Source organism: Drosophila virilis, chromosome X, assembly GCF_030788295.1.
Source record: "Drosophila virilis strain 15010-1051.87 chromosome X, Dvir_AGI_RSII-ME, whole genome shotgun sequence".
NCBI classification, from domain to species: Eukaryota; Metazoa; Arthropoda; class Insecta; order Diptera; family Drosophilidae; genus Drosophila; species Drosophila virilis.
In genome coordinates, this window is record NC_091543.1 from 5,805,886 (window position 1) to 5,824,534 (window position 18,649).

An 18,649-nucleotide genomic window follows, 5' to 3' on the forward strand; every position below is an offset into this window, starting at 1 on the left:
TGCAGCTTCCCTTTTAACATCTTTATTTGTCTTTGGCCTATTCGGCATATTCGCGCTGTTCTTCACACGCATTCAGCGTGTGCGTGTGTGTTGTTATTTCCTTCAATGTTTTTACGTTTATTAACTAGTTATTTTTATTTGTACTCTTAATACCCGACAAGTTTTTCCCCCCAAAACGGAAAAATGCTTAGTAAATACATTTGGTTCATACCGCTTTTATTAATATTAACACCTAAACAATCGCAACTGGCAACAGCTGATGCAGCTGCCTGCAGCAATCTGGAGCGCCATGAAATCGAACGCCGCCTGTCCACCAAGACACCATATCGCGCCATCGCCAATTATAATGATTCGGCGCCGTTATACGATGGTATGCTGCTTGTTATTGTTATTATATGGTTATTCGCTGTGCCGGGATAAAAGAAAAAAAAAAAGCTAACCATATGCACAGCTGTTTTGGTTGTTTCCCTCGCACATGCTTATTCGTTTCGTTTGTTTTCGTTTTCATTTTGTAAAGGTTGCCACCCGACGCGAATTTGGGCCATAATACGACACGGCACTCGCAATCCCAGCAAGGCGGTTATTTTGCATGCCAAAGAGCGCCTGGTCGAAATACAGGCGCGTCTCTTGGCCCAGTCGAAGCCCAATCTCTGTGCCGACGAACTGAAGCAGCTGCGTCAATGGAGCTGGGCGCACATCGATGCCGACGATGAGAAACTGCTGGTCGCCGAGGGCGAAGATGAACTGATTGAGCTGGCCGAGCGCATGCAGCTACGCTTTCCCAGCCTCCTGCCCGATCTATACAATCCGGAATGGTTCTACATGAAGTACACGGCCACACAGCGTACGCTGAAAAGTGCGCAGAGCTTTGCAACCGGCCTCTTTGGACGTCATCGCATACATGCCATCAACTATCCACAGCCATTGCATCGAGATCCAGTGCTACGGGTAAGACTAGAAATGTGCAATAACAATTATAATATGCTTGTTTAAATGTTAAACAAGCGTTAGACATTCGAAAAACAAAAGATGCTTGCATCTCTCCGAACTGATAAGATTTTTAGATAAGAAGTAAAATGTTTTAATGACTGAAATATTAAGAAATAATCTGATTTCTGCCCAGCAGCAGCTAATATTAATAGCGCTTAGGTGAACTAGAGAAAAAATAATACAATCGTCTTTGGCAAGTGGCTAAACATATTCAATATAATCATTCATGAAAGCAAACGGCGCATTAAATGCAAATAATCGAATTTGTGCAATTTAAATGAGGCGCGTTTGTATGCACAGTGTGGCATCACTGTGGTGCGTGCAGAAACGAATAAACACACAGGCACGCGCACACATACAGGCAAACACGCTCGCACACAGACGCGCACAGGCACACACACACGCAGAGAGTGAAAAACCGTATGCGTATTTCGTACTTGGTTGTTCAGCGCGTGCATTTTTTTTTTTTGTAACAAATTTTTTGTGGTTAAAGATTTAAAGCATTTGTTTACATTTTTGTTTTCGGTTGTGTGTGTTGGTAATTTGTGAAAAACGGGCAAGACGCTCGAACCCACGAGAGACAAGCGCTACCAGGCGTACATATGTACATATATATGAAACGTTAAAACTGACAAACGACATTGTCGTTTCGTGGGAAGTGCGACTGCAAAATTGTTTGGTTATGTGCAGCAGCCAACGTCGTCGTCGTCGTCGTCGTCGTCGTCGTCGTTGTCGCTGTCGTGTGTTGGGCATGTGCTGTTGAAGTAGTCTAGCACCAATAACAACAACAACAACAACAGCAACAGCAACAATAATAATAATAGTAATAGCAGCAGCAACAACAACAGCAATTGGCAGGTGCAACAAGCGCAGCAACAAATTGTAATTATATATATATATATGTATCAATTTGTATATGTATATGCATATATTGTTATAGGTCTAAAGTGAAGCTTTTTCGCAGTGGAGAAAAAATATATAGAAAATAATAAAGAAGAGGAACGCCACAAAGATGGCGCTGCAGCTGCCCATGTCCGCCGTTGCCAGAGAACGCAGCAACAGCGGCAGCGCAACAACAACAACAACAACAACAATCAGCAGAACAACTGGCAGCGCCGTCAACCTAATGAGCAGCGCGCCCGCATACTGTGGCAACGCTGCCACTCGCAAACCTAGCACAGGAGGCAATCAGCGTAATCTCAAGGAGCGCGAACGTTCGACGACTGCCGCTTTAGCCACGGATCAGCCAAAGCAGCAACAACTGCAGCAAAAGCAACAACAACAACAACAACAACAGCAGCAGCAGCAGACACGCTTGGCAAACGCCTCGCATCTATTTGACCTTGATTTTGTGCACGATGAACAATGTCCGCTCAGCTTTACGGCGATGCGGCACCAGGAGCCCATCGAGCAATGGCTATATGATCGTCACGCCTGGCGCATACGGGAGCGCATGAAAACGGCCAGCGTGGCGCTCGTCCTGTGCCTTAACATTGGCGTCGATCCGCCGGATGTGGTCAAAATTCAGCCCTGTTCACGGCTCGAGTGCTGGATAGATCCCAGCTCGGTGTCCGCGCCGAAGGCCATGGAGCTAATCGGCAGCAATCTGCAGATGCAGTACGAACGCTGGCAGCCGCGCGCACGCTACAAGAAGTGTCACGATCCCACCGTGGAGGATGTAAAGAAGCTGTGCACCTCGCTGCGTCGCAATGCGAAAGGCGAACGCATCCTGTTCCACTATAACGGCCATGGCGTGCCCAAGCCGACGGCCAACGGCGAAATTTGGGTCTTCAACAAGACCTTCACGCAGTACATACCCCTCAGCATCTTTGAGCTGATCAACTGGATGGCGGCGCCCTCGATTTATGTGTACGACTGCTCCAATGCGGGCATCATCATCAATTCGTTCCAACCCTTTGCCGTGCAGCACGAGGACGAGCTCGAGAAGGCGCTGGCAGCCCAGGCGGCGGGCGCTCAGCCGCCGGCACAGCTGGTCAGCTACAAGAACTGCATCCATTTGGCGGCGTGTGCGGCCAATGAAATCTTGCCCATGAATGCACAACTGCCGGCTGATTTGTTCACCAGCTGTCTAACCACGCCCATTAATATTGCGCTGAAGTGGTATGCGATGCAGGAGAAACTGGGCATGGTGCCGCGCATCCAGAGCGAACTGATTGACAAGATACCCGGCAAGGTGAACGATCGCCGGACCATGATGGGCGAACTGAACTGGATATTTACGGCGATTACGGATACGATTGCGTGGAACACGCTGCCCCGTGATCTCTTCCAGCGTCTGTTCCGGCAGGATCTGCTCGTGGCCAGTTTGTTTCGCAATTTCCTGCTGGCCGAGCGCATTCTGCGTAGCCACGATTGCACGCCCGTCTCGCTGCCGGCTCTGCCGCCGTGTCATCGGCACGCAATGTGGAAGGCCTGGGATCTGGTTGTGGATCTGGCGCTGCAACAGCTGCCGGACATATTGGAGCAGCAGGCGGCATATCGCCAGCTGCCCTTCTTTGAGCATCAGCTGACCGCGTTCCAGGTGTGGTTGGACAGCGAATCGGAGTCGCGCACCCCGCCCGAACAGTTGCCGATTGTGCTGCAGGTGCTGTTGTCGCAGGTGCATCGTTTGCGTGCTCTCGAGCTGCTCGCCAGATTCTTGGACTTGGGTCCCTGGGCTGTCAATCTGGCGCTGGGCGTGGGCATCTTTCCGTATGTCCTCAAATTGCTGCAGAGCTCGACGCGCGAGCTGCGGCCCGTACTGGTGTTCATCTGGGCCAAAATTCTGGCTGTCGATCCCAGCTGCCAGGTGGATCTGGTCAAGGAGTACAAGTATTTTCTGACCGTGCTGCAGGACAACATTGTTAGCAAACAGCATCGCACTTTGTCCGCCTTCGTCCTCGCTTCCATTGTTCACAATTTTCTGCTCGGCCAGACGAGCGCCCTGCAGGGACCGCTTCTCTCCATTTGCCTGGAACAGCTGAACGACAGCAGCTGGCTGCTACGCCAGTGGCTGGCCATCTGCCTGGGCATGCTCTGGCAGAACTTCGAGAAGGCCCGTTGGTCGGGCGCACGTGATCTGGCGCACGAGAAGCTCTACGTGCTGTTGCGCGATCCCATACCGGAGGTTCGGGCCGCCGCCGTCTTTGCGCTTGGCACCTTCATCAGCTCTGTGACGGATCGCAGCGAGGAGCAGGCCAACAATATCGATCGCATCATAGCCATTACGCTGCTGGAAACGGTTGGCGAGGACATGTCGCCGCTGGTGCGCCTCGAACTGGCCGCCGCGCTCCAATGGATGGTGCTGCTCTTCGAGTCGCAATTTGTGACCGTCTACATGGCCGAGCACATGAATAGCCACAGCTCGGCGCTGGTCTCGTGCGGCGGCGAGCGCAGCGCTAGCATCACACACGGCCTGCCCAGCTATGTGCTGTCCACGCACAGTCTGGAACGGCACGGACACGCCAGCATTAGACGCGGCGTCAGCTCCAGCTCCATTTCGAACATGAGCAGCTCCAGCCTGGCGGGCAGCGGCGGAGGCAGCGCTGGCGCCGGCGTTGGCAACAGCGGTGCCAGCAGCAACACGAGCAGCGCCACAAATGCCATACCCTTCCAGTACATCTTCACCAAACTGTGGCAGGGCATCTACAATCTGGGCCAGGATCCGTTTCCGTTGGTGGCCCTAACCGCGCAGAAGATCATCGCGCATGTGCGCGACGCAGCGCTCTGCATGATTACCGCCAAGGAGGCGACAAATGCCACCGCTGCGGCGACCACATCTGGCCGGGATCAGGAGAAACTGAACAGCAGCATCTTGAGCGTCAGCCTGCCGCCCAGCCCGAATACCCGGTGCAATTATCTGGGCGCCAGCGGCGAATCGCCGCCAGTTGGTGCTGCCGGAGCGGCAGCTGGAGCGGCTGCGGGTGCAGCTGGCGCCGGCGGCAGTCACTGGGCACAGAAACTGCGTTTGTCGGGCAGCGGCGAGGCACAGCAGCGCAAGCTGCGCACCAGCTCGATGAACGACGAAACCGATGGCGGTGCCGGCGGAGCAACTGCATCCAAGACGGTCACAGGCACAAGTGCCAATGTGTTGGGCCTGATGGCCGGCGCCAGCGGGCCAGCCGATGGCAACAATTCGGCTAGAAGCAGCGGCAGCGAAACAAATCATTATACGGACACGAGCAATGCCAAGACGCAGGTGCTGCAGCCCATCGTGCAGACACAGTTCATCCCGTGGGCCATCTCCTACTTTACGCGGCCGGGCAAGCAGCGCTACAGCAGCGCCGAGGGCAGCACCGAGGAGGAGCAGGGCCAACAGCGCTGGCCCATCGATCGCAACTCGGCGGAGCTGCGCACACGCGAGTATCGCTATCAGCGCAACGAGCTGATCCGTCGCCAGGCGCGTCGCGAGCTGCAGGAGAAACGCGTCCAGCGCCTGGACGCATTTAGTTTTGTGCGCAAAACCCAATTCACGCCATCTCTGGTCAAGCTGTTGCCCTACGAACAGCAGATCGCGGTCGCCTACAAGGAGAAGGTGCTCATCTACGATTTCGTGCGCAACTCTGTGCACAGCTACGTGACCGAGGCCCTGCCGGACACAGCCAGCGGCCAATCCCTAAGCAGCAGCAGCAGCGCTGACAGCGGCAGTGGAAGCAACAGTGCCAGCCGGCGTCTCAATGCCAGCCGCTTGCCCGCCTCCAGATTTGCGCGCGTCTGCAGCTTTGAGCTGCTGAACGCCCAGGATGTGGGTCTCATGCTGGTCGCACACGACGATGGCGTTATACGCGTCTGGCAGTCGTCCGGCGGACCGCAGGACCTGACCAGCAGCAGCAGCAACAGCAGCAGCGGGGGCGAGCCGCAAGCGATTACAACTCGCCTAATCAGCGCCTGGGATGCACTGCCTCGCGCCGCCTACTACAGCAGCACAGGCTGCGCCGGCGGCGGCGGCAGCACCAGCAGCAGCAGCGGCTGCATCACTAGCAACAGTTCCTATCTGCAGCGCCTGCTCAAATCGGATCCGCTGCTGCTCAACACTTCCGGCGGCAGTGCCGTTAACAGCGGCTCCACAGTCGCCGCTGCAGCTGCGGCTGCCGCGACCGCTGCAGCTGAGCGCTTCGCTGCCGCTGCCCTGAGTGGAGGCGGCGGCGGCGGCGGCGGAGGTGTGGGCACCGGCTCCAATAGCCTGGGCAGCGGCGGCGGCGGCGGCATTCACTATCGAGGCAGCACGGATATTGTGACCGCCTGGCAGCAGTATAGCCAGCATCTGGTCGTGGGCTGTGACTATTATCGCTATCTGCGCATCTGGGATGTGGAGCGGGAGCTGCGTCTCAGCGATCTGCAGCTGGGACGCCGAGAGACGAGCGTGCGCGTCCTCTCACCGTTTGTGGCCAACAAGCGCTGTGATCTGATCGTCGCCGGCTGTGCGGATGGCAGCGTGCGGCTCTTTGATAAGCGCTGTGCTCCGCAAGATGCCCGGATACGTGTTTATCGGGAGCATATGGCGCCCATTCTGCATGCCTGTTTGCGCGCCAATGAGACGTCCCTGGTCACCGGCTGTACGGCGGGCAAGGTGTCCGTTCTGGATTTGCGCGCATGCCGGGCGGGCGGTGCCACCGGCGTGCTGCATCAGTGGGAGGCGGGCGTTGATGTCACAGCCATGGCCAGTCATCAGGTGGCGGATGCTGTTGCCTGCGGCAATGCATCAAAGATCTGCATCTATTCGCTCAATGGACGCACACAGAGCGTTCTGCGCAGCAACGAGGGCTTCATGGGCTCCAAAATTGGACATCCCACATGCCTGTCATTTCATCCGTATAAGGTGCAACTGGCGGTGGGCTTTGTGGACAACACAGTAGCTGTCTACAGCCCCACACCAGGTAAATAATCGCGGCAAGTGACCAGCAACGAGTTCTTCTAACGCGTAAATAGAGTCGAGTGAATGCAACGAGTGAATGCAACGTGTAGATATAACATGAAGCCATAAGTAGCAACATCGTGTAGCCACAACGAGTAGCAAGAACTTATGGCCACAACGAAGTGCTACAAGTGAAGCTACGACGAGTAGGCATTACGAATTGTTAACGAGTAGCTGCAACGAGTTCATTTAGAATAAGTTGCAGAGAGTAAATATAGTTGCGAGTAGCTGCAAGGACTAAATGTCCTGTTACAATTAGTCACATAACCGCAACGAGAAAGCAGAAGGATTAGTCACAACAGGTATATACCGCGCAATATAATGAGTAGATTTAAGGCATAGCTGTCACTAGTAAATATAACGAATCGCTGTAACAGTTGGCCACAAAGAGAAGCTAAAGCTAATAGCCACTTGCAGTAATTATAACGACTAAATCTAAGGGATGCTGTAGCGATAAGTCACAAAGCATTGTCATCTTGAACAGATATACCGAGTAGATGTGAAGGGAATTGCAACAAGTAATTATGATTAGTAGCTAGATTAGCTAGCTACAAAACATAGCCACAACGAGTAGAAGCAGCGAGTAGCTGCTTTTTTTTTTCGCCCACTCTCGTCACAATTTGTACTTACTCGTCGCATTTTATGTTTTTCTTGTCGTTACAGTTTTATAAACTCTGCAGCCGCTGGAAAACGGACGTCGATAAGAATCCTGAAACAATGTTTAATGCACGTAGCTTCTATGCGGAGCCTGCGATGCAGTCAGCAGTGGCGCACGTGCGTTCCATCACAAAATTAATGGACTTAACCCCCGAGGATGTCCAGCTCATGTACACCGTGTGCGCCTTCGAGACGGCCTGGCAACGTCGCCGGCCGCCATCCGTCTGGTGTCGCTTCTTCAATGTGGCCGCTTTGAGCGCCTTGGAGTTTGCCGAGGATCTCGAATACTATTGGAACGATGGCTACGGCTACGAACTGACGCATCGCATTGCCTGTCCGGCAATCGCAGACATGTTTGCGGCCATCGAGTAAGTAGCTAGATATATATATATCTGATAATATATTACTTAAATTAATATAAATTTCAGCACGCCAAGGCCGCGCGCCAATGCCACCTTCTATTTCACACATTCGGGCACGCTACTCAAGATGCTGGCCCATCTGGGCGTGGCAAGGGATGAGCGGCCGCTGACGCACAAGGATTTTGAGAGCGGGCGTCTTTGGCGCACAAGTGAAATCGATGCGTTCGCAACCAATTTGGCTTTTGTGCGCTACGAGTAAGTGCCTGTGTATACCCCATAAACAAAAAAAAAAAAAGAAGAATGTTTCAATCAATGATTTATATGCCCTTGCAGCTGCATTGAGAGGGAGCCGCGCGTGCTGGTAATGCATCAGGAGCGTGCAGTGCGCCTGCCCGGCTGTCCACAGGATGACGATCTTTGTCCGCTGTCAACGCTGCGACGCAACTATGCGGACAGCGTTGAGCGCTGCGATTTTGAGGCGCTCTGCCAAGCAGCCAACTGAGAGAGAAAGAAAGCGAGAACGACCGAAAGAGACAGAGAAACAGAGAAAGCTGGCTGGCATGGAATGGGAATTGGAATTGGAATTGTTGCTGCTGCTGCTGCCGCTACCGTAAAACTATGTGAAATTTAACATGAAACAAGGGATTCATCGGAATTTGTAAACAAAATTTGAATTGATGTCGAGGATAAAACGAACAGAGAGCGCGAGAACGAAAAAGAGAGAGAGAGAGAGAGAGAGAGGGAAAGTGAGAGCAGTGCTAAAAGGAGTTGAAAAATGAGATGATATTGATGCTGCATACATATATATATATATATATATATATATATCTAGATATATATATATATGTATAGGGATAGAGAATAGCCATTAAGTGAGAGTTGAAGAGCAAGCGAAAGAAATTTTGTATAAGCAAAAAAAAAAAAGAAAGAAAATTTAATTGGAAAGTCGTTATGTATGTATTTTGTATGCCTTATAATCAATGTGGACCATCCAATCCAAATTTAAAAAAAGAAAAAAAAAAAAAACAAGAAATACTGTATACGCAACCGAAAGCAGAAATGAGAAAGTGAGAAAGCACAAGCGAGCAAGGGAGCAGGCAGGAGAGAAAATGTGTGCGCGTGACAGAAGGAGAGAGAGAGAGCGAGAGAGAGGAAAGGAGTTTCTAGCCATGCCGCCAAACCGAAAGTTGTCTATTATGCATATATCTATATATATATATACTTACGCTATATAAACTGTACAATACGTACTACTTAACCGAATATGCATACACTATATTGCCGCTAAGCTGCTAACAATATTTCTGTAAACTTTTTTCTTGATTTGTTTTTGTATATTTGATGCTGTTTAATAAGTTTTTTTTTTTCTGTTCATTTTTGCTATAACCATATATTAATGTATAATCCCAACTGCTTAGTTGAAACAAAAAATAATAATTATAATTATATCGCATTGCCCTTGTACATACCCATAATATAAAAATATATATATATATATAACACTATATATATATATGTATAGTTATTAAGAATATCCAACTTATGTGTAACTTTAAAGAAACCTATGCTCTAAATGTACTCGTATATATATATACTATATGCTTGTATTCATTGCTATCGCACCCGGCCACCAGTCCCCCCCCCCCCCCCCCCCCCCCCTTAACCTTATGTTGCGCCCACAAAAGTTGTTTAAGATGCAAAAATGAAATCGTTTTCCGTTTGCCTGTGTTTAGATCTTAAGAGCCCATATTTGTAAGTGATATTGTTTTTGTTTCAGTTTCTTCATCTTCTTACAGAAAGTCTCAAAAATGTTTGTTAAGAAGAAACCAAAAATCAGCTAAAAGAGCAAAAAAAATATGTTAAAACTGAAATTCAAAACCGAGTTCAAACTTAAATTATTTATAACGCACGCAACAAATTACATGAAAAGACGCAAATGTAAACAGAGAATGACAATTCGGAGAACACCGAATATGCAAATACCCTTGCTGGCAACGACTAGTTAAAAGTTAAACAATTTGGTTCACATCAAAGTCAAACGATTTTGTTTAAATTCAAACAATCGCAAAAACTCACAAAAATATTAAACTTAAATAAATTTGTTAAGCAAAATTTACTTTTTAACGGACTGTTTTGTAGTTGCTTGCAACTTTCTTTGTTCAAGAGTTTATTTTGATAAAAAAAATAACCTATCCTTGCTATAACGAATGTTAGCTCGGGTTTATTTATAGTTTATCCACTTCACACCAAATTGTTTGGGTAGCTCAGACGCCATCAGCAAGGATGGATACAGTTCTTAACTCGCTAAGCTCAACTGTCCAGCAAGTGTATTTAAGACAACAACAAAAAATATTGAAAAAAAAAAAAAAAAACGCATAAATAACAAATAATGTTCAGTCAATAGTTGAAAATGTTAAGAGTTTGTGAGTCTGGCCCGCTTTGGAGCTCAAACAGAAACACGTTTTGTACATAGCACTTGCATATGCCTATATACCTATATGGAATCACATACTTATGTACACACACCTATATATATATATATATATATATATGTATTTGGTCGCTTTAATGTTATATTTGTCCCTATCGAAGCAACAATAGACTCAGTCGAACCGGATTTGAGTTCTGAACCTTTCAATAAAACAAAAACGAAAAATTGATAAAAAACCAAAAAAAAAAAACAATACAAAAAAAAAAAACATAAAACAAAAGCAAATAAATTGAAAAGTGAAAATGTAACTGCAACAACTATGAATTTTCCCGCCCCTTGCCCCCCTGTCCCCTTGTCACGGCTTGTTAGCAAACTTCCCGTGTGTGCACAACGTGCAACCTGCTAATTGGAAATTTTCTTTATTCGGAACTATCAACTTTGAGTGTGTGCACACCAGTTACAAGCGTGAAGAGCATCTACGATTTGTGCCTACACTTGTGACAGTTTTTTTTCTATATTTTTTTGTATAGAGTATTCAGCAATTCGTATTCGTGCTCACTCGTGACACAGTTGTCTTGAATTGTTTTGTTTTTAATATGGATGTGAAGTTTTTCGAAAATTAAATCGTAAATAATATGAAAGCATCTGCGAGAACATAAAGCATATAGATTCTTGATCCAGGCTACGAAGCTGAGTCAAAAGTTTCGCCAAGTTCCTTTGTTTCGAAAATTATGAAAGCAAGTTCCATCAAATTGGGTTTCTAATCTCACCTTTTCGAGACCTCGCCCCAGCCAACCATCATTTGACAATAGAGCCTGGATCTTTGAAATTTGCGCTCTTTTGTATGCCATTTTTAAGCCCTGAAAACTTCATTAAGATCGGACCATAAGCACCGAAGTTATTCAAGAACGCATTTCTCTGCCTAAGGCACATCAGCTTAGCGTCGGATTGCGGGATATCTCCTCGTCGAGCACTCCCGATGGGTCTAGAAACCTTAAAGGAACTGAACTTTTGGGGCGAATGTGTTTGTTTTTTCTAATAATACTCCAATATTTGAGGAAAAAAAGGGTATACCAATATTCTAAGCTTGGGATTTATTAAGATCATTTTATTTGAATACTCTTTCATTCAACAAAAAGAAGCGCGGAAATGTTATTAAAATATTGAACTGGGAGATAATTCAAACATTTTGAAACTATTTTTGTGTTCTTCAGCAGTTTTTTCGGGAATTATTTAAATATAATCAAGCGTTATATTCAACTATATATTCACCAAATATAATTGAATAGATAAAGTTTACAAAGGCATAAAAACATTTCTTGAAGATATACAGAACTGTTCGTACTTTCTCTTTCGGAGAATCTTTGAAAAATATTTCCCTTGATTTTATGTATATACGTATATATAGTATAAACCTCTATACCTAGATATATTTTTGCCCCAAAGTTGTGTTAAGCCTGTTTTCATGGAAAGCAACTTTTATGCAGCCTTTTGGATTTACGGAAATGTATTTTAAGTGGAATCTTCCAAACATGCGTTTCTCTAATTTTGTTTATCAGTTTTTTAGAATTTTTATCAAATTTGTATATCAATAAGTCATTTATTAAATTCATTATTTAAATTATGAATTTAGAAAATTTACAAGTTGAGGGCTGGCTTTTGGGAAGCTTTAAATGGACAACAAGCTTTGGTGAAATGTTTACCCATAAAAATACAGCAAGTTTTTAAGCCTTTAGCGTATTTAAGAAATCTGTTTTACTTCTATTTAAATTCGTTTAAAGTATAAATCAACTTAAAGCTCTTGTACAGGTTTACAGATAAGTTAAGGCACGCTTTTGTAAGGATCATTCACAATTCTATATCAGCTGCTTTTTAAGCTTTTATCCCTATCAGAAAGCTTGCACGCGTTTAGCTTCAAGTAAAAGTTGCTGTGGAAAAGCTTTGTTAGATTTGGCTTCAAATTCAAATCCTTGCAAGTTTCGAATAGCTAATATAGCCGCCCAAGAAACTGCTTGGTTAGGGTATATGTAAGGAGTGTGTGAGTGTGCAACTGGCTCAAAGAACAAACGGTTTTCGAACTTTGTATTTATTTGTGTTGGGTTTTTCTGTGATTTTTGTAATATATTTTTTATTTTTTTTTTTTGGCGCAATGCAATATTTGTTTTGGCAACTTTATGAATAAAAAAGCAGGTAATTTAACAACAACAAATAGAGCTAAGGAATTTTGTTATTGTTGTTAGAAGCAGATGCCATTAGCAGCGGAAGCTGCAGCTCGACAAAGAAAATAACAAAAACAAAAAAAAAACAGAACGGAAAAAAAAAGCTCACAGGCTGCAGTCGCTGTCGCTGTCGCTGTCGCTGCCGCAGCCGGCAACAGGTTCAACCCCTAAAAGCAAAAGCTTCGGCTTGTGCGCGTGTGCTTTTTGGTCTGCTGCTCAGCTGAAAGCTGTTTCGCGAGGATGCCAGCAAGAGAAGCGATTCCAAAGCCAACGTCGACGTCGACGTCGACGCTGACGCTATTCAGCGCGCAGACGTCGCTGCCTGGCCCGGCAGCATTTTGGCCAAAAAGTTTTCAGTGCGCTGTTGTCGCTGCGGTTGGCGCGTCGCTGAAAACAATTCTCTTGTCCACTGTGCAACGTGTTCTTGCAGTTGTTGTTGTTGTTGTTGTTTTTGTTGCTGTTGTTGCTGTTGTGCATTTTGGTAACTGTTCAAAACAAATTAGCTGGGTCCTGCGCGCGTGTATCCCTGTGTGTGTGCCCGTATGCCCGTGTGTGTCTCTGTGTGTGTGTGTGTGCAATCAGCCTTTGCGGCATCGCGGCAAACGTCAGCAACATGACCTAATTTTCAAAGGCGTCCGCCTCAGCCTTTAGCCAGGACAACAACCCACAAAAGCAAATTAATCACAAGAAAAGAAAAAGAAAAAAAAACAAACCCGAAAGATATATTGATATACACATAGACAACTGGCCATTTGGCGCTTGACTGGCTTCCGCCCTGCGCGCTATTTGGCTGCCCGTTTTCAATTAGCCGTCGCACCCCCCCCCCTCGCCCCTCGCCCCTTGCCGCTGGCCGCTGTCCGCTGCCCACGCACCTGGCGACATGGAGCTGGTCTGCTATGTGGCGCTCGGCTGCCTGCTGGCGCTGGTCCTGCTCTACGGCCTGCTGGAGCTGCACTATTTCCTGCGCATGTGCCTCTGCGTGCTGCTGGCGCGGTTCGTCAAGCGACGCTGCCACATCCTGGAGACGACCACCGTGAACGGTAGGTTTGCTTTGCCGTGCTCGATCGTGCACCTGATCTTGATTTACCATACGCTCCTCTTTTGTGGCCAGGTCTGTGTCTGACCAACGATGTGGACACCCTGCTCTACCATATGAACAATGCGCGCTATTTCCGGGAGCTGGACTTTGCCCGCGTTGATTTCTATGAGCGCACCAAGCTGTATCGCACCATAACCAGGCTGGGCGGATCGGTGTTTCAGGGCGCGGCCACCATACGGTATCGTCGCTTTATACGGCCCTTTCATCGCTTCAAGATCATCTCCAGGGTGTGTACAGCACATGTCCGGGGAGTGGAAACGGTTGTGGGAGCATTTACTAATTGGAACTCATTTGCAGATCATCTACTGGGACGAGCAGTCGCTGTTCATGGAGCATCGGTTTGTGCGTCCCGCGGATCAGTTTATCCACTGCATCGTCATCTGCCGGCAGCGGGTCATCGATGTCTCCATGGACAGCGTGATGGCCGAATTGCTGCCCAAGACGGCAGCGACGCCGCTGCAGGCGTCGCGGCACACGCTCAGCTCCACGGCCAGCCTGCAGCCGGCGGGCATGGCCCAGGCCCAGGCGATGCAGCTGCCGCAGACCACGCTCGAGGCGGCCCAGGCCGAGAACGGACATGTCGCAACGTCCACGTCCACGACGACGACGACGACGGCGGCGTACAGTGTCAAGCTGAAGCCGCCGCTGCCGCCGGAGCTGTGCAAGTGGATCGAGTACAACGACATGTCCAGCAAGAATCTGCGTAGCGGCTGCTGACCGACTGCATCCTCTCCCGCAACTCAACTCAACTCAACTCATACGCCATGGACACTGCGGTACTCGAGCACGGCATTCCGTTTCCGCTTAAACATTTCCTAACTTCTTCTTCTACTCTCTCTTTTTTTTTTTCTTAAATAGTTTTTTTTTTAATCCTAGCCTTAAGTCGGTCTGAACCTGAATCTGAATCTGTTTGGCTTAGCCCTAAGTGCACACTAGACGAATCAATGTAATCTCAGCATCCACAGCTACTAACCCATAATTACTTAATGTGTGTGTGTGCCAGTGTGTGTGTGTGTCAGTGTGTGTGTGTGTGTGTGCGCTAGTCTAGTAAAAATGTGCTTAGATCTACCAACTTGTAAAATTGCGCGTTTCTCTCTGCTTCGATTTGGGGGCTCAGCACAATTCACAGGCGCCCGAGCAGGGACTCGACAGTGAAAGGAAAGTGTTAGATTAAACAATAAAATTAAGCAGTGATTTGCTCTGCTTCAGAAGCAGGCACTCAGAGTTCTGGTTGTTTCCGATTCAAAATCCAGTGCTGCAAAGTGCTTGCATTTGATGCAAAGACTCATTTATAAATGTTAGCAGCACCTTATTCCTAGCCAGGTAATTGACTAACAGTGTTGGAAAGTGTGCTTCTAGAACTAATATAGCTGTGACTGCGCTTGTCTAACGTGACTAGGATCATCTGATTTGAGTGCTTTGAGTGCATTTAATTGTCTAGCAACAACAATGCAGGCAATTATAAAACAACAACAACGACGACGTTACGCCCATTTACTAATTAAACGCATAGTCATACTTATTAGTTAAGCGATAAGGAAGTGAAAAGCTAGCCAAATACGAGACTTTTCGGTTCAACCGAAAATTCCAATAGATCAGCTAGCCTTATTTGCTTATTTCGCTGACCTTAGACCAATTGCAACTATTATTATGCACATATACTGTGTTGTAGATGTTCATGTTGAAACCCGTTAAAAGAGCGCAGTGTGAGAAAGTGCGAAGTAAACAAGTTGTTTCCACCAGACGCAAGGCTCAGCTTGGCAACTGTCAACAATGCAAACAAACTGTAAATGGTCAGGCTAACAGTTCACGATGACGCTGGCAATACCAAAAACAATAGACAGCACTGTTTGAAATGAATTTGTCGCTTAGTTCTTAAGTGTTAAATGTCAATCGTTGACGATTTGCATGCGCGTCATGTGCCTCAAGTGTTGGCAAACAGTGGAAACGGCTTAGAACAGCGGTAAATCGATTAAATTCAAGTTCAAGTGCAAGTGCTCGCAAATGTAGGCATGCCAAGAGAGAGAGAGAGAGAGAGCGAGCGAGCGCGAAGAGAGCTAGCAAGAGGGTGTGCAAAATTGAAAGTGCTCTTGAGATACTCTTCCCACTCGATTACTATTTATTTATTGCATATATTAAGCTTGGTATCTTATATAAAAAAAAATTGGCATTATCTTTTTTTCTTCGTATGAATATTTATTATCTTATCATTGATTTGCTAATCGAATATTTTTTTTTTATTTTAAATATTTCTTAATACAAGTTGAGTGTGTTTTTTTAACAGGTAGCAGGCAAATTTGGACTTAGTCCTTATCTATATTATGTATTAAGTGTTTGTTTATAGAGAAATTTGTACTTAAAAATATATAAGCTATTTCCATTGGCTCGTTAAAACATGTATCGACTAATTTAAATAATTTATGAACATGTGTATATATTTCTCTTGTGTTTGGTTACATTTTAAAATAATTTTCACTCAACATTTCTTCTTTTTTTTTTCTATAGAGTATAAAAAAACTATGCTGCATTAAATTAAGCATTTATAAGCGCTCGGCCATCGCACCTAATGCGCGTAATGTATGCAAGCCGATGTACATCGTGGGGGACTCTCACAAGAACTTGACCGTTTATAATTAGACGTTGAACTTGAGACGCCTGCGTTAAGCATGGCCAGGCCTGAACTTTAAGCCAGGCCCTCTCTCTCTCTCTCTCTCTCTCTCTCTCTCTCTATTTCGTTCTTTTACTTGCTGACTTCAGCTCTGCTGCTGTTGCGCTCTCCCGCTGCGATTGGTCAAAGTTTCGTTTGGCTTGCAGCTGATTTTACCAGTGCTGACAACTGTGGCTGCATTTAATATTGAAAATAGCTAAAAACTAGCCGAATGTGCACAAGTTAACTATATATAATTATTGGCCAGATTAAAAATGGTGCCGGATGTCACATAATCAAAACAAGAACATTGACTAAGTTTTCAATACCATTCGATCAACAGCTTAATTATAGCTAGTTTGCACTGATCGCCGGAAACGGCCAAGTGCAGCCAGAAAAGAGCTGCTGCATTGCCAACACTGGCGTCGCGTCGGCCTGCCGCTTGGCACTTGAGTCAGCTTTTGTTCGGTATATTTCCTATCAGTTGCCTTCGGTCGCTTGTCGCTGGCAGTTGATCGTCTGCATTGGCCGAGGTTGCCCAATCGCTGATAAATACTATCGAAGTCGCAACGTTATCGCATTCTTGGGCTGTTGCCGTACACGTAAATCGAGTGTCCACTGTAAGTACCAGAAGCTGGCAGGATATCGATATATATATATATATATATATATTTTGTACGTTTGCATCTAATTGACGACATGCCGCATTGACGAAATAACGGACCAAAGTGAACAAACTTTCGCCACTAACGGGTTTTTTTTTTTTTTTGGTTTTCTTTTGGTAATTATGTATTTTGTCTGGCAACCTTTTGCAGAGAAACCCAAGTCGTCGCCATGTCGCTGCTGGTTGTGCTGTTGATTTTGTACATCATCTGGGATGTTAACTATTTTATACGCTGCGTTTGCACGGTGCTCGCCGGCCGGCTGTTCCAGGGCAAGCGCAAGGTGACAGATACGACAACGATTTATGGGCTGTGCACCACACAGGATGTGGACATCTTTTTGCGGCACATGAACAATGCGCGCTATTTGCGCGAACTGGACTTTGCCCGCTTCCATTTCTATGGTCTGACCAATCTTTATGAGCTGGTGCGTCAGCGCGGCGGCGGCGCCGTCCAGGGCGCCAGCAGCGTGCGGTATCGCCGCACCATACCCATATTCCATCCGTACAAGATCACGACGAAGCTGGTCTGGTGGGATGATAAGGCCATCTATTTGGAGCAACAGTTTATCACACTGGCCGATGGCTTTGTGCGCGCCGTTGCCCTCTCCAAGCAGTGCATCACCAATTGCAATGTCAGCGATGTGCTCAGGACGTATCCGGAGGCGGCCAAGCGGCCGGAGATGCCCGACGATTTGAAGCTCTGGCTGGAGGCCATCGAGGTATCCAGCCAAAAGTTGCGCAAAGACAAATGAGATCCAGAGAATGACTCGTTAGCGTCTCTGCTCACCCTCTCTCTCTCTCTCTCTCTCTCTCTCTCTCTCTCTTTCTCGCTTCTTTCATCATATCGCTCTTTAGTTTAGTTTCTTTGCTTTCATTTTTCATTGACTATATTTTTTTTCATTTGCATAAATAAAGAAATTTTTTGTATGAGGCTAAGAAATGTGAATTTAAACTTTAACAATAGTGTCACGTCATCTTACGTTACGTAACGCCTTAACGTCACGTAAGCGAATTACGCACAGCAGCTGTGCTGTTCCTTGTTCTATTTAGAGTATAGGGAAATGGCATTTGCCATTACCCAACACTCAACTTTGCCAGTTACGCGACGTAATAATAATACGTATCAGCTGTGTGTTACGTTAGCGTAATTTGTGCGTACCGTTAGCGTAAGCTCGCGCACATGTGGCCAGCTGTTTGGCAAGCTTTGAAGCTCCAACGCTTTTTCGCACAAATACAATAAATAAATAAATATTGGCTAAATATAAAATACGCAATCGCTTTTGCGTTATTTTCGTTAGGTTATGCAGCAGTTAATAAGCGCAGCTTTCACTTACATCATTAAATCAATGTTTCAAATGCTTCCAAAAATAAACATTAATTATTATGACATAAGTTTGATACCCTGTGCATTGGGAAATGCTTTCAAGAGGCTGCCTGACTTAGCTCTATTGTCTTTATAGCATAAAAACACAAAATTATTAAGGGAATCTTTAAGTATTGTGTAAGATTTTTTTACAGAAGGCAAAAGAGGGTACATGTATATCACATATGCTGATATTTTTGAATACAGGGTATGCTCAAGTCGGCTACTTTTCGTTTAACGAGTTTAATTTATGGCAAAGCTAATAGGTTTTTTTAATTGGTTTGCTTAATAAATCTTTTGAAT

At 46.4% G+C, this 18,649-nt stretch overlaps 4 protein-coding genes across 4 annotated transcripts; all 4 read left to right on the plus strand.

Moving 5' to 3' along the window:
* Window positions 1-69: 69 nt before the first annotated feature.
* Window positions 70-10,334, plus strand: Mipp2 (Multiple inositol polyphosphate phosphatase 2). The gene is made up of 5 exons (XM_002056795.4): window positions 70-370; window positions 518-948; window positions 7,568-7,929; window positions 7,990-8,178; window positions 8,257-10,334. Exons 1-5 carry the CDS (start codon window positions 184-186, stop codon window positions 8,423-8,425), a joined length of 1,338 nt encoding a protein of 445 aa, XP_002056831.2. The 5' UTR covers window positions 70-183; the 3' UTR covers window positions 8,426-10,334.
* raptor (regulatory associated protein of MTOR complex 1) lies at window positions 1,291-7,599 on the plus strand. Its single transcript, XM_032440003.2, has 3 exons — window positions 1,291-1,872; window positions 1,931-6,866; window positions 7,568-7,599. The coding sequence occupies exons 2-3, from the start codon at window positions 2,003-2,005 to the stop codon at window positions 7,573-7,575; spliced, it is 4,872 nt and encodes a 1,623-aa protein (XP_032295894.1). The 5' UTR covers window positions 1,291-1,872; window positions 1,931-2,002; the 3' UTR covers window positions 7,576-7,599.
* Window positions 10,335-13,049: 2,715 nt separating the features above from the next.
* LOC6633638 (protein THEM6) lies at window positions 13,050-14,753 on the plus strand. The gene is made up of 3 exons (XM_002056796.4): window positions 13,050-13,613; window positions 13,685-13,899; window positions 13,970-14,753. The coding sequence occupies exons 1-3, from the start codon at window positions 13,454-13,456 to the stop codon at window positions 14,387-14,389; spliced, it is 795 nt and encodes a 264-aa protein (XP_002056832.1). The 5' UTR covers window positions 13,050-13,453; the 3' UTR covers window positions 14,390-14,753.
* A 2,031-nt stretch (window positions 14,754-16,784) lies between these two features.
* LOC6633639 (protein THEM6) lies at window positions 16,785-17,932 on the plus strand. The gene is made up of 2 exons (XM_002056797.4): window positions 16,785-16,939; window positions 17,135-17,932. The coding sequence occupies exon 2, from the start codon at window positions 17,154-17,156 to the stop codon at window positions 17,733-17,735; it is 582 nt and encodes a 193-aa protein (XP_002056833.1). The 5' UTR covers window positions 16,785-16,939; window positions 17,135-17,153; the 3' UTR covers window positions 17,736-17,932.
* Window positions 17,933-18,649: the final 717 nt, after the last annotated feature.

Excerpts from the sequence above, each read along its gene's own strand:
- raptor (XM_032440003.2), top strand. The coding sequence starts at position 2,003 with ATGGCGCTGCAGCTGCCCATGTCCGCCGTTGCCAGAGAACGCAGCAAC.
- LOC6633638 (XM_002056796.4), top strand. The coding sequence starts at position 13,454 with ATGGAGCTGGTCTGCTATGTGGCGCTCGGCTGCCTGCTGGCGCTGGTC. Across the intron at positions 13,614-13,684 it reads GGAGACGACCACCGTGAACG|GTCTGTGTCTGACCAACGAT; the intron begins GTAGGTTTGCTT and ends TTTTGTGGCCAG. Across the intron at positions 13,900-13,969 it reads GCTTCAAGATCATCTCCAGG|ATCATCTACTGGGACGAGCA; the intron begins GTGTGTACAGCA and ends ACTCATTTGCAG.
- LOC6633639 (XM_002056797.4), top strand. The coding sequence starts at position 17,154 with ATGTCGCTGCTGGTTGTGCTGTTGATTTTGTACATCATCTGGGATGTT.
- Mipp2 (XM_002056795.4), top strand. The coding sequence starts at position 184 with ATGCTTAGTAAATACATTTGGTTCATACCGCTTTTATTAATATTAACA. Across the intron at positions 949-7,567 it reads ATCGAGATCCAGTGCTACGG|TTTTATAAACTCTGCAGCCG; the intron begins GTAAGACTAGAA and ends TTGTCGTTACAG. Across the intron at positions 8,179-8,256 it reads TTGGCTTTTGTGCGCTACGA|CTGCATTGAGAGGGAGCCGC; the intron begins GTAAGTGCCTGT and ends ATGCCCTTGCAG.